Source organism: Elaeis guineensis, chromosome 10 (assembly GCF_000442705.2).
Source record: "Elaeis guineensis isolate ETL-2024a chromosome 10, EG11, whole genome shotgun sequence".
NCBI classification, from domain to species: domain Eukaryota; kingdom Viridiplantae; phylum Streptophyta; class Magnoliopsida; order Arecales; family Arecaceae; genus Elaeis; species Elaeis guineensis.
The window spans coordinates 18,032,905-18,046,651 of NC_026002.2; the positions used below are offsets into that span (position 1 = coordinate 18,032,905).

The 13,747-nt window shown below is 40.2% G+C and overlaps 2 protein-coding genes across 2 annotated transcripts; both read right to left on the minus strand.

Moving 5' to 3' along the window:
• Nucleotides 1-890: 890 nt before the first annotated feature.
• On the minus strand, nt 891-3,997 carry LOC105052896 (small ribosomal subunit protein uS19). The gene is made up of 5 exons (XM_010933876.4): nt 3,849-3,997; nt 3,577-3,728; nt 3,422-3,479; nt 1,841-1,975; nt 891-1,317 (listed from the first exon to the last, which is right to left on the minus strand). The coding sequence occupies exons 1-5, from the start codon at nt 3,849-3,851 to the stop codon at nt 1,204-1,206; spliced, it is 462 nt and encodes a 153-aa protein (XP_010932178.1). The 5' UTR covers nt 3,852-3,997; the 3' UTR covers nt 891-1,203.
• A 47-nt stretch (nt 3,998-4,044) lies between these two features.
• On the minus strand, nt 4,045-7,752 carry LOC105052895 (pentatricopeptide repeat-containing protein At2g33680). Its single transcript, XM_073244136.1, has 2 exons — nt 4,867-7,752; nt 4,045-4,181 (listed from the first exon to the last, which is right to left on the minus strand). The coding sequence occupies exon 1, from the start codon at nt 7,528-7,530 to the stop codon at nt 5,356-5,358; it is 2,175 nt and encodes a 724-aa protein (XP_073100237.1). The 5' UTR covers nt 7,531-7,752; the 3' UTR covers nt 4,045-4,181; nt 4,867-5,355.
• Between the last annotated feature and the right edge of the window lie 5,995 nt (nt 7,753-13,747).

A 13,747-nucleotide genomic window follows, 5' to 3' on the forward strand; every position in this document is an offset into this window, starting at 1 on the left:
AAAATAAAAACAGAAGATAATATAAAGCAATTTCATTGTTTTGAGAAGGATTGTTTACACTCCTTAAAAACTTTCTTTTACACTCATCTTCTCATGCGGTTACAAGTAATATTAGTTATTTCCCACCTGCCCACTTCGCTGTTTCTAATCGACCACATCTTCAGACTTGGAACGGATGAACTTTCTTCGTCCAAATCCATCATTGGACTTTGAAGCTATCCAATCAATTGATTAGGTGCAAGTACAACCAATATGGCTCAGCCAGCCTACCAGCCCACCTACGCATGCCAATATATGGTGCGAACGTATTTACCGGATGCATTATTAGCTTATGGTGCAAACGTATTTACTGGATGCATTATCAGCTTTAGCAGTATGCTGAACGTCAAAACGAGAGAAACACCTCCTGCCAAGCAACGAATGGCCTTACCACACGGGTAACATGTTACACCAGCAGCTTCGAAGCTGCCCAAGCCCTCATGCATCCGTTTATCCTGTGACGAGAACTCTCACCAGGAAACAGACGGTGACTACATCTGTCAAACAAAAACAAGTGCTATAGTCCGCGGCTGTGCTGTAAGGTGACTACCACCACCACACCTTCTTGTTCTTTTTTCCCTCCTTTATTTTGGCTTTAGTTTATTGGGTCATAACATCAGAGCAATTGTTTGTAACACTTACATTGGTGCAAGCAGAGAACATCCATGCTGATCAGGTAACAATCGAGCACAAAACTTGGGACATCCACATCCTGACAACAGATTTTCACTTAACCGCACAAAAACGCCTGAAATATGCACTCGGAAAATGCACTCGAATCAGCCTTGGCAGTTATGGGAGAGACAGGATGGTAGCTCCCATACTCCTACAAAACTTGTATTCGTAGAACATACGATGAAAGAAGACAGTTCTTCCTATCATATTCAAATTTATAAAGCATAAGCCACATACAGGCAGAATATCTGTCACACCTAAAGAAGCGGCGATCAGAGCTTGAAAACTAATTTTAAAAGACAAAACTAACTCCAGGACACGATATAAGTTCAGGTTGGCAAGTCACGATCCAAGTAGCAAAAGGTGAAATATACTCCCCAGAAATGAAGCACGGATAGCTAATACTTGAACTGGCCAAAGCAAGAAAAAGTCAATCACGAACAGAAGCAGCATCTCTGTTCCTCTGTTCCTTTGCCTGGCATTTGGCTTTTACTTGAGAGGAATGAACCGGGAGGAATGGGTGGCACCGATACCAGGTCTTCCATGCTTCACAGGCTTATATGAGATTGAGAACTCCGCCAAGTAGTGACCAATCATTTCAGGCTGTGCCATTAAACACACACACACACACACACAAAATATATGAAAACTCTGTTGTCTGGGAAAAACTTAACAATTATTGTCGTACGTCTAATTCAACTTCAACTATAAACCACTTAAGCCTAACAATATCCTAATCTAACAACAAGAGTTATCATTTACAAATGCCGGTTTTACAAATGCTGGTCTAGACATGCGCACAATTGCAATTGCATGGACACTACAGCTAGGTAAATGGAAGGATGACCGAGGCAATAAGCCAAGGTAGTCTTTCATGGATAAAACTACATGATTCTGGAGGATTCCATGAAGAAAAGAGTTAGGTGATTGCAGAATAAACAAAGACGAATAAAGAAATGAATTGATGAAACCTCCAAAAAAGAAAGCTAAATATTAACCACATGTAAACAGATTGAATTCTCCATGGTACGATCTCTCATGAATGCCTATATCTGCATTATCTCTTAATAGACTGCCATCATATATCATCATTCCTGTAACACATTTATCTAAATAAGGACCTTACCTTGATCTCAACCTGGTTAAACGTTTTTCCATTATAGACACCGATGATGCTTCCAATCATCTCTGGGACTATTATCATGTTCCGAAGGTGTGTCCTCACAGGTTCAGGCTTCTCCCCAGGAGGAGCATCACGCTTCTGCAAACGTTTCACCAGCACCAAAAAAGGTACATTGTATCAGTTTAATTATATGCAGCATCTTTAGTGTCATTGTACAGAAGATGAAACACATGATATTGGCAACATCAAGAGAAAAATAAGAAAGGCATAACTATAACATGGATCATGGCTATTCATCTGGCATACATCTAAAATATAACAAGCAGCACCTTCATGTATAATTCAGCTAGAAAGCAGAGATAATTTGTGTACAATCAAAAAAACCAAAAACACTAACATGCATATGGTCAGATGCAATTTGATTTCGCACAGAAAGACAGGGAAAGAAGAATCTGGCACAAGTACATGGTTTTGCATACACATTGCACACACATCTACTTACAGCAGATGATAATCATATAAACGTATATAACACAAGTTCATTCCACATGCAGGTAATAATGCATGTAACATGCACATATTTATGTCTTCGTGCATATATAACGCATGGTTGGTCACTGAACATAACGGTTGACATGTTAAGTCGCCCAAAATGCCTTGAATTAAAAAACAAATGACACACTGAGAGCGAGATATATATTGGAGAATGGAGATCATAAGAAGAATGACAATAGGTAATAAAACAAGTAGCTGGTTTGGCCCATAACCAGGAAACAATTGACTAGAATTTAAGCCTGAGATATCTCATGAAAAGAAAACAATTTAAAATTCCATTACCTTGGATATCTAGATATTTAAAAAAAAAAAATTCATATTTTTTGGATATTTAAATTTTGGAAACTTGATCGCTGACCTGCTGGTGACAAAATCCTTATTTGCAGTGGATTAGCTTTTAGATGGAATTTTCTAGTTCATAAAACCACCTCTAGAATCTCATCTCATAAGTGCACCTAATTCATGACATATTATTCAGCTTATGAAATGCTTCCAACCTTCTTTTCAACATAAAATATCTTATCAACATTATATTCCTATTAAACCAACTTTCAGTGGTATACCTATTATTATCAATTTCTCATATCTGTGAATCAACCCATCATGTATTTTTTTTTTGCTTTATATAAAATACAAATTCATTTATATGAAATACCAAAAACTTTATCTAGAATAATGATTATGCTTCCAATAAGCTCTTGCTCATACAATCCTAGGATATCCCCCCTTCCCTTTCGTGTACAATTTTCTTTTACACACCACCTGCATGAAAACAAAACAACAATTCCTCCACTAACCACATATATTAGAGCTTAAAAATGGATCCGAAAAGTCCAATATGCACACAAACTTTTATACAATTCATGGACCCATCGCTTTCTTTCCCCTATAAATGAGAACAATCCACATGAAACTCAAAGCACGCATTTCCAATCAAGGAAAAAAAAAAAATTTAACATTCCAATGATCAGCAACGAGACCAAATAAACCTTCGCACAATAAAAAAGTGGGGAAATGACAGAAAAATACCGCCTTGCGAAGCTTCTTGATCAGAGCCATAGGCTTCCTCTTAAGACCTCTCTGAAACCTAATCCAGTAAAAAGAATACAAACAAAACAAAAGACTTAGAACAGCTGGGGTAAGAAAAAGAGAAATTCGACGGCCACGGAGGAGCATCCCCAAACCTTCTGCGAGCCCGGGCATGGAAGAGCTTGACAAGCTCGTCGGTGCCCATGTCGAGGAGCTGGTCGAGATCGACCCCTCGATAGGAGAACTTCCTGAACGTCCTCTTCTTCGGCTGCGCCCCTCCCACGTCCACCGCGTCCGAAACATCCGCCTAAAGAACCATGAAACAAATCGAACAACGATCACAAAAAACGAACAGCGAAAACCCTATAAGAGACAATTAGCGATCTGAAACAAAGAAGACGAAAAAGGAGAAGAATTGAGGACCAACCATGGCTGCCAAGCTCGTCCTTTCACCTAGGGTTAGGGTTTGCAGCGGGCGCAACAAACCAGGACAGAGAAAAGCTAGGGTTTTGCAGTTCGGCGTTGAAGGGTATTTATCGCTACCATGCTGGGTGTTTAATTTACCATTATGTCCCTCGATCAGGCCTTTGCGATACCCTTGCTTGGTGTTATTCTTCCCAAAGATTAGGGGTAAAGGCGTTTTTTAGTCCTTGCGGGTAGGGCTTCTGGGCTCCTTCCCATCAGTTATCGTAGGCCCATTGGCCCAGCTTGCTTCGTCACCGTGGATTCCTTTTTTCTGGTTAAGTCATCACCCTGGATTCTTTGAAAGATCATTGTTCGTAACAAAAACGGTAAACGTATCATGGAGGGCCGAAAAAACACAAATACAAACCAGAGATAAAAATTAGAAAGAAGACCTACAAAATAAAATTATAAATCATATTATGCAGTAAAATAATGATATTATTGTCATATATGTACCGAGGTCACCATCCTCGCATGTGTTATATAACATGAATCTTGGTTTACACACAAGACCTTTATCATTTTTTGTTAAAATTTGGCAATGAGAGTGTATTTGTAAAAAAATATTGTTAGGCTAGATAGCTCTGTGTTCTGGAATTTGGAAAAACACAACATTGTAGATAGATTGGCCATGCATGCATGGAGAAATTTAACTATAATTTTCTTGGACCTGGGCTTTAAATTTGAACCAAGGTCTACTCTAGTGTTTATAACATTCTTCCTACTATGGCCAGTGCTTCCATATTGAGAAGAAATAATGCAAATTACCTCTATCAATTCAATTATACCATGAGAAAAGCAAAGAAAAACAATGGAGATTTCCATGCATGTCACTCCCTTCATTCTCCTAGCCTCCTCACTGTGTATGTTTACAGTAAATACTAAAATCAGCAGTGTAAAAATCTTACTTTCAGTTAAGGTTAGACATCTTCATCATAAATATGCTAAACGATGGGCCACAATTTTATCTGTGGACATACCTTACCAAAAAAGCTGGTTTCTGCAGCTTGTAGACAGATATTTTGATATGGTTTTCACAATAACTAGGTTTGCTCTTCTCCGCATGGACAGCGATCTGCAATTTGATAGGAAGCTTTCCACATTTCACCTATCCAATTGCTTTATATATCTGCTTCTTGGCAAATCATATATAAGTAATTCTATTATCCATGTCATTCTTGAGAACTAAGAACTCTTAAAGGTAGATTGAATTACCATCTTATATTAGCCAACAAGCTTGTGCCTAATCTGATGGCAAGCAGTCTGGCTAGCAAGACTACCAAAGAATCAGAAGCATGATGTTTTGAGAGAATGTCACTGTTGCACTGCTTTATTGAATGCCAGCCTGCAAAGTGGACTTTATGTTTGCTGTCATCTGATATTGTAAAGTATTATCTTCCCAGAATGGGTCAAAAAGCAGCTGATGCTATCAATTGTAACTCTTCTCTACTCTGATGTCCTGACCTGGATTATAAATAATCACAAAATGGCAACCCAGAAGCAGGACGATAACCTTCATCAGTCATGTGGTCTAGCAATCTTCTCACTTCTGCATATATATCCTTCATTTCAGGATGCTGCAGGTCCCCAACAACAAAAGCATGAACTCTGCTCTTAATTTCAACCCAACTGCACCCTGGCTCCTTGTTTACCCCCCGGAAGCTCATCATCCTTCTCACCCGTTCCACATCATCCCATCTGCTCCATGCGGCATATATGTTCGACAACAAAATATAAGCAGAAGAATCCTGCGAGCCCAATTCCATCAGTCTCTCTCCAGCATATGCTCCTATACCAAAACTGCGATAGCTGCGACAGGCCCCCAGAACAATACGCCACAAACATGTTCCATGATCAATGGGGACTGTCTCTATGAAGTCTTTGGCTTCCTCTAGCATCCCAGCTCGGCTAAGGATATCAACCATGCAAGCATAGTGTTCCACCCTTGGAACTAATCCATAATCATTGTGCATTGATCTGAAGTAGCCCCATCCTCTGTCAATTAGACCCATGTGGCTACAAGCACCGAGGAGGTTGACAAATGTAACATGGTCTGGTTTGGTACCCTCCAGCTTCATTTCCTCAAAAAGATCCAGAGCTTCATGTCCACATCCATTTTGAGAAAATCCTGATATAATTGAATTCCAAGCAACAACATCCCTTTCAGGCATTCGTCTGAACACACAGTTGCAATCTTCGAGATTCCCGCACTTTGCATACAGGGTAGATAAAGCACTTCCCATGGGAATGCCCAAACTAAATCCATATTTAAGAGTTTGGGCATGTATCTGCTTTCCTTGCTCCAAGGCTGCACGGCTAGAACAAGCTCTAAGGATGCTAGCCATGGTAAGATTATTAGGCAAAATGCCCTCCCTCCCCATCCTGCCATATAATGTCAGGGCTTCTTCATGCTCCCCATTCTGCACATAGCCTCCAATCATGGAGGTCCATAGGGCAATATCAGCCTCATGCAACTGATCAAATCCTTTTCTTGCATCATCAATGCTGCCACACTTTGCATACATGTCGACCAGTGCAGTCTTGACGTATACCTGAAGCTCGAATCCCAGCTTCAACAAGAAACCATGAGCCTGCGTTCCTTCGATCAAAGTCATCACATCACTGCATGCATTGAGGACACCAACGAATGTGAACTCACTCGGCCTGATTTCTGCAAACTGCATCTGTGAAAACAGTGACAGCGCCTTTCTTGAATCACCATTTTGTGCATACCCAGTGATCATCGCAGACCATGTGATGGAGTTCTTTTCACTCGACGATTCAAACATCAGCAGTGCCTCATCCATGCGTTCACACTTTGCATACAATGTGATTAGAGAATTCTCCACCGACAGAAAGGAGGACAAACCATTCTTGATGGCAAGACCATGGACTTGCTCACCCATTTCAAGAAACCCAGGAAGACTCACCGCACTAAGAATGCTGGTGATCACAAACTCATTCGTATCGCATTCACCTTCCTCCAGCATTGATCTGAAGAGCTCGAAAGCCTCGGCCCCATGCTTATCCACAGCGTACCCCGAGATCATGGCTGCCCAAGAGACCGAATTCCTCTGCAGCATCCTATCGAACACCATGCGAGCATCGGCGAGAAGTCCCACTTTACAATACATGCTGAGCAAAGAGCTTCCTAGAAAAATATCATCACAATTCGCCGTCTTGATCGCGACACAGTGAGCCTCTCTACCGGCAGATAGCGCGTGCGATGCCGATGCAGCAGTGAACACGCCGGCGAAGGTGAAAGCATTCGGAAGGACATGGACGCCGCCGTCAGCACGCATCCGTTTGAAGAGTTTGAAGACGGCGTTGGAATGAGGAGGGGGCTGGTGGGAGTAGCTGTTGATGAGGGAGTTCCAGGAGACGACGTCCCTGGAGCGCATCGCATCGAAGGCGGCAGCGGCTGTGGCCAGGTGGCCGCACTTGGCGTACATGATGACGACGCTGTTGGCGAGGAGGACGTGCGCCCAAGAGCCGCTTTTGATGATGTGGGCGTGGATGGAGCTTCCGCTCTGGAGGTTCTTTTGCTCCGCGCAGCGGAGGAGGAGCCGGAAGAGAGTTTGTGAAGTGGCGACCGCTTCACCGCCCAAGGCTAGCTTTGGGCGGCGAGAGGCTGTCGGTTGCATTGTCGTGGTCTACGTTGCGTGGTTTCGTCAGCTCTTCGCTTGGCGTCGCCTACACTTCCTTTTGAAAGTGGCGTCGCGAGCCCTTCATCGCTCCTCGGAGGAAATGAAAGAGTTCAATTTGAAGTTAGAAGATTTTGGGCCTCTTCAAATGGAGGGCAGCTGATCAACCGAGAAACACCATTATTTTCAGAGTTGTCCTGGCTTTTCTTTTTCCCGCTAAAAACGGTTGTTTACACTAGTCTGGCATAAGTACCTCAAGAAAGTCGGAAAATAAAATATCCCTCGATTCATTCATGAGATTTTCATATGGTGCTTTGTAACAAAAGAAGGTAATTTAGTTTGTTATCTCATTCACCTCCCAATATATATGTCTGGCTACTAAAAAAGTACTTTTGTTCACCAATACTTAAACATCTTTCGACAGAGAAGAAGGCAAAATTTTCCTAGTTTGACTCCAAAATTCAGTCAACCACTATTGCCGAATCTTCCTCTAGCATAATGGATTATATCTTAAGCACTTGCGGAGCATATTTCATGCCCTCTTATGCTACTCTCAATTCTGCCTTCGGAACTGAGACATCAAATAATGGTGTCTCACCTGTCATGGTAAATGTGTAATCAGGGCCGCCAATCACAAAGATGTCGAAGTTAGCCTTGAGGAACTTTAGAGTGGGAGCTTCCAAGAGATGAAGATTATTCTGATTGCTGTAGAGATTGATGAGGAGCCATAGATATCCCAAGTTATCAAAGACTCACCACTGGCATGTGATCTAATAATCTCCTTGACTTATGTTCTAGCTCTCTTCAAGATAAATCTCGGTAAATACTTATTCCCTTCAAAGATCCAGATATTCTCGATCAGCCAAATATGATAAACAATATACGCCCCTAGAATAACAATTGGCTTTTGCACGCTACTGGAGCCGCTTTGAAGCTGAATTACAACATATTAGTCTCCAAACATGTCATTACATTGAAACAAGGTGTATTTCATGAACTCCTCCCTATCACAAAAAGGACAAGTCGAAGAAAGATTCATCTCATGTCGACTCAAAACCTGTCTGGTAGGGAGCCTAATCTCAAGCCATCTTTTAGATAAAAAATGCAACTCTCGAATGCACACCAAACCTCCAAATCTATATTAGATCTCTTCTCTGAACCGGCTCACCTCCAAAGAGCAAATAGAGATCCCTTGCCCTCAACCTTATTTTTCCTCTATTACTTCTTGCTTGTCGGCCCAACATGCGCGTGTTAGCAGCAATAGTGGAGGTAATACCTTCTTGCGGCCAATTCCATGGGCAATTCCAGAAGCCAAACCACAGGCCCGGTTTGAGGAGGAGTTTTCTGGTGCTCATGTGCCCTCCAACAACCACACTATCCAGTTTCAGGTCTTTCCTAGCCAGAGATTGCCAAGCCAGTGTGCTACACCTCTCTTATACTGATCACGTCTTTTCAATTTCCAACCAAGTCAGCATCAACAGATGCTATAGGGATGGTTGGTACGTTTGTTCTTCCTCCATGGCCATTTTTTTGTTTCTTTAGTAGAGTTTTGGAATTTGAGTTTTTTCTATTTGGTTGATAACTTCTTGAGGTATCATGCATGCGAAGACATCCAATAGATTGGAATAGAACTGAGAACGTGGTTTATAAGGGCTAGTCGTCTGCCTAGAGAGAGAAGGCACGAGTGATGTTTGATGTGGTAGAGCAAACACCGACTGATCTATGGGCGGAAGGAAAGAATCCATGCCCCATGGGTTACTTCAGAAATTCAAGTGGAAAACATGAGTGGCGTTCGAGGTGATAGAGCTAACACTGGACCAATCTATGGGCGGAAGAGGGAGGGAGTCTGTGCTTAATGAGGATTTAATAGTTTTAGAACATGGGAGGGCCATTTTACCATGGTTAGTTTCAAGAGATCATGAGAAGTGAAAAGCCGCAGCTGACATGAAAATATGCCCATATAGAAGCTAATAGTGCTATAGAATGAATATTATTATACATTGCTAATCATATAGAATCTATTTTGTGGATGATCGTGACAGATATTCCTTCTTAATTGTTAGATATTTAGTTTTTGATATCCACGGATGCATTTACTCTAGATTTTTTGAATAAATCCAATTTATCCAAAAAAAAGCCTATGATTGTTTTTTGCAATCTAAAACTCAAGCAGCAATCAACGGGCTTGAATCCAGCTGTTCTCGTGAATGAAAATAAATCCAATGGCTCAAAAAAAAATTTTTTTTTGATGGTCGTAATGCAAATAATAAGTGCCTCTTTCAAGTCAAACGATCGTCATGAATAAGTACAAATTCGATGTCTCAGATTGAAATTATTGATGCTTTTATATGACATAACATAACATAACATAAGATGAGTACCTAACATAGTTTTTAAGAAAATTTGATATATTACCACCTTTTCATCAAGTTAATGAGGAAAATGGAAAAAATTGGTAAACTCGAAATACATGACGATGTAATGACGGCATGATGACCAGCTTTTCTTTTGAATATTCCAACGAGCTCCTTTCAAACCGCTAGCAGTGATGTGTCGCCGTATGCCTCCATGATTGGATTACGTTAATAATATATATATATTATATATATATATATTGACCTATCCACACCGGCAAAGTCAAGGCACCAGTAGATCCCTCGTCACTCGTATAAATATTTCGGCTGATGTCATGCCATGTTCGCGACTAGTTGTGCTTGGATTTTCGACGTCGTCTCCACGCATTGAGAATACCTTCCCATAATTTACATTCCAACGTCTTTGTAAGTTGTTATGAAGCTCAGGAATTAAAAAAAAAAAAAACTCAATTTTCAACTTCAACCGTTCTATTCAAGTAAATCTGAAGCATTATGGAAAATTTGGATGTCATGAGATGCAAATTTGCGGAGTTAATTTCTACAAAGTCTTGAGCCCCCTCATGAACCACAAATGAAAGAGGAGATGTCGCCTTTGCTTGATCACTTAATTCTCAGTTTGCACGGAGGAATGAAGTAAACAATTACAAGGAGATATGGTAGGCATCATACTGCAAAACTGAATCTGGTTATGATGTAGACAGAGGGTGCGGAATAATAAGATCATGATTAATGTCGCTATTGATGACTTCGAGCTCTGCATGCGAAGTTGCTGCTGAATTGCAGCTGCTGGCAGCTGAATCTCAAACTTCAGCTGTCTAAGCAACATATGGCTGGAGGTTGAATCTGGTTAAACAAAGCAAAAATGAAAATACGCAGGACTGTTAAGGAATATTAATTCAACAAGGCCATAAGCAGACGAATGTGATCTTTAGGAAGCCGCAACAAAATTGTTCCCTAGCTAGTTCTTTGGGATTTCTGTCAGAATGATTGGTGATAGTGTAAAGAAATGATTTTCTTTTTATTAAATCAGACACAGAATTGTTGGCATCTTTAAAAAATTTTAGTCATGAACTATTGTCTTACATAAATTTACAAACCATTTCTAATGTTTGTCTAGCAACATCTATAGCCTATGGTGGAACGGGGTTCTTTCAATATATAAAAGCCAACAAAGCTATGCATATTCTGCTGATGCCAAAACAAAACTATGACATCTACTAGTTCTTAGTTAATATGCATGAACTTGATGAGAGAGAAGTTTCCAGGGTTGCGTCCATGATAAATTGCAGGAAAGGTCCTCTACCATTCACCTATTTGGGCGGTCTCCTGCTTTATGACAATAAGGTATCAAAACAATGTTGGATGCCCTTGCTTGAACAGATTAACTCAAGATTGGCAATTTGAAAGGCAAGCTGCTCTCATGAGGAGGTAGGCTCATTCTAATTAGCTTTGTACTTACCGCTTTACATTTTTAGTTTATGTCAGTTTTTAAGCTTCCAAAATGTACATTGGGCGTTCTTATGGAAAGGAAGGGACCCTATTCATTTGTGGGTTTCATTGCTTTGTCAATTGGGACACTGTGCGCAAGTTCAAGGAACAGGGAGGATTAGGCATCAAGAGCATTGACCCAATGAATTTTGCCTTGCTAAATGGGCTTGGAAGTATGTGGTTTGGTTGGAGACCCCCGATGGAAGGAAATCAGAAGTGCCCATTACAAAAGGAGAATGTTTGGAATGAGAACTAAAAAAATGCTACCAGAAATTTTCTTCTATTTGGAAATATATTAGCAAGCAAGTTGCTGCCTTCTCGAATTGTTTATCCTTCAAATTGGGAAATGGATGGGATATCCACTTTTGGGAGGATATTTATGCCAGGGGAAGTGCCACTTACTCCTCTCTCTGATAACCTTTACGCCTCGGTTGGGAGAGAAAAATAGGAGAGAAGAGAAAAGAACGGAAGAAAGTTAATATTTTTTGTTGGTTAGAAATTTTTTAATTAAAAAAAAAGACAGAAAAAATATATTTTTTTTAAAATATAATTTTTTTTTCTTCTAAATTGAGTAGATTTGGAGAGAAAAGAATTAGAAGTTTAATAAATTTTTTATAATTTTCATCTTATTTCTAGGATTTATTTCAAGCCTCCCAACCGATTAAGACTCCTGTGTTATGTTCAAGAATATAATAGTAAAAGAAGATTGTAACAATTTTTTTTTTCTAATCAAAAAAAGAAGAAATTATTTTTTTTCTTTCTTAAAATTTTCAATCAAGAGGAAAGAAATATGTTTTCTTTCTTTCCTCTTCTTTTCTCTCCTTACTAATATATATATATTTTTTTCAAACTCCCAACTAAGACGTTACTCTAGAGCCTTAAAGCAAATGTTCAGTCATCTCTCTATGGTCTTGAAGGTCTCTCAATTGGAATATTAAACTCAGAGGTACATTGCCTAGGGTGCAAGCGGAGCAATTAGAGGCCTTTTTGGATATTATTTTCCATGTCAGACTGTCGAGGGTTGCTGATGTATCCACTTGGAAGCTCACCTAGAATGGTGTCTTTTCAGTTGATTGCTATTATGAGTTTATAATTATTATGAATGACAATCTCATTTACCCATATTTTAAAGTTATTTGGAAGGCTGCGACACTAAGCTTCTCGGATCCCGATCGGAGAGACTCCTTTCAAATTGACGTTCGGAACAGAAGCTATGATCTCGATTGAAATCAGTCTACCTTTGACTCGGACGGAGCATTACGATGAATTGACTAATTCGGACAAGCGACGAGCTGATCTGGACTTTCTCGACGAAATTCAGAGACGAGCTCAATTAAGGATAGCTTTCTATCGGCAAAGGATAGCTCGATACTACAACTTTCAAGTCAAGTCCAAGATCTTTCAAGTAGGAGATCTAATCCTTAGAAGAACCGAAGTCTCCAAACCGACCGAGCAAGAAAAGTTATTTTCGAATTGGGAGGGCCCCTACAAAATCTCGATAGTTTTACGATCAGGGGTATATAAAATTGAGAACTTGGACTTTCGGATCTGAAATATCGAGAATCTACGGACGTACTATCAATAAGAATGCTTTATAAATAAAAGATTTTTTTTTCTACAATTCTGTGCCGAATAGTTCGAACGCTCGAAAATTTACCAAGCAACTTGATCGCTTGACACCCGGCCAAACTACTGCTTTGTCGGCTAGTACTCGATGAAATGTTATTTGACTGATATTCGACTAATGGAGCCATAAGGTCCGGCAACCACAAGCATACCAGCTACAGCCCAAGGACCGCTAGAGTATAAGCTATGGTTCGCACATAAGACCCAAGCAAAATGAAATGTTATTCAACTGATATCCGATTAACGAAGCCGTAAGATTCGATAACCGCAAGCATGCTAACTATGGTCCAAGAGCTGCTGGATTATAAGCTATGGTTCGCATGCAAGATTCTGATGAAAAAAAATTGTGGTTAGTCGATTTGTCTCCGATTGATCAAGGATCAATTGATCCGAAATAAAATAAAGATACAACTATGCTCTGATTCAACAACCATGCTTCAAATTCGATGAGATACTCTACAAAATGATGACTCGCTCCCTGAGACAATAGGATGGCTACATATGGCTTCTAGGGATGAAGATCATCGAAAAAAGCAACTCGGATCCGTATGTCGGTTAACTCCTTTCGTCCGATCAAGATTACATAATCAGACTCAAGAGTTGGGGGCAAATATTAGAGTAGATCCTTATCACTTAGCACCTCGATTGATGTTCTCGAGAGAGTTCTCAGATTGATAAGAATACCGATGTAAAGCTATCGATATGAAGCTCGACTATGGAGGCTGATA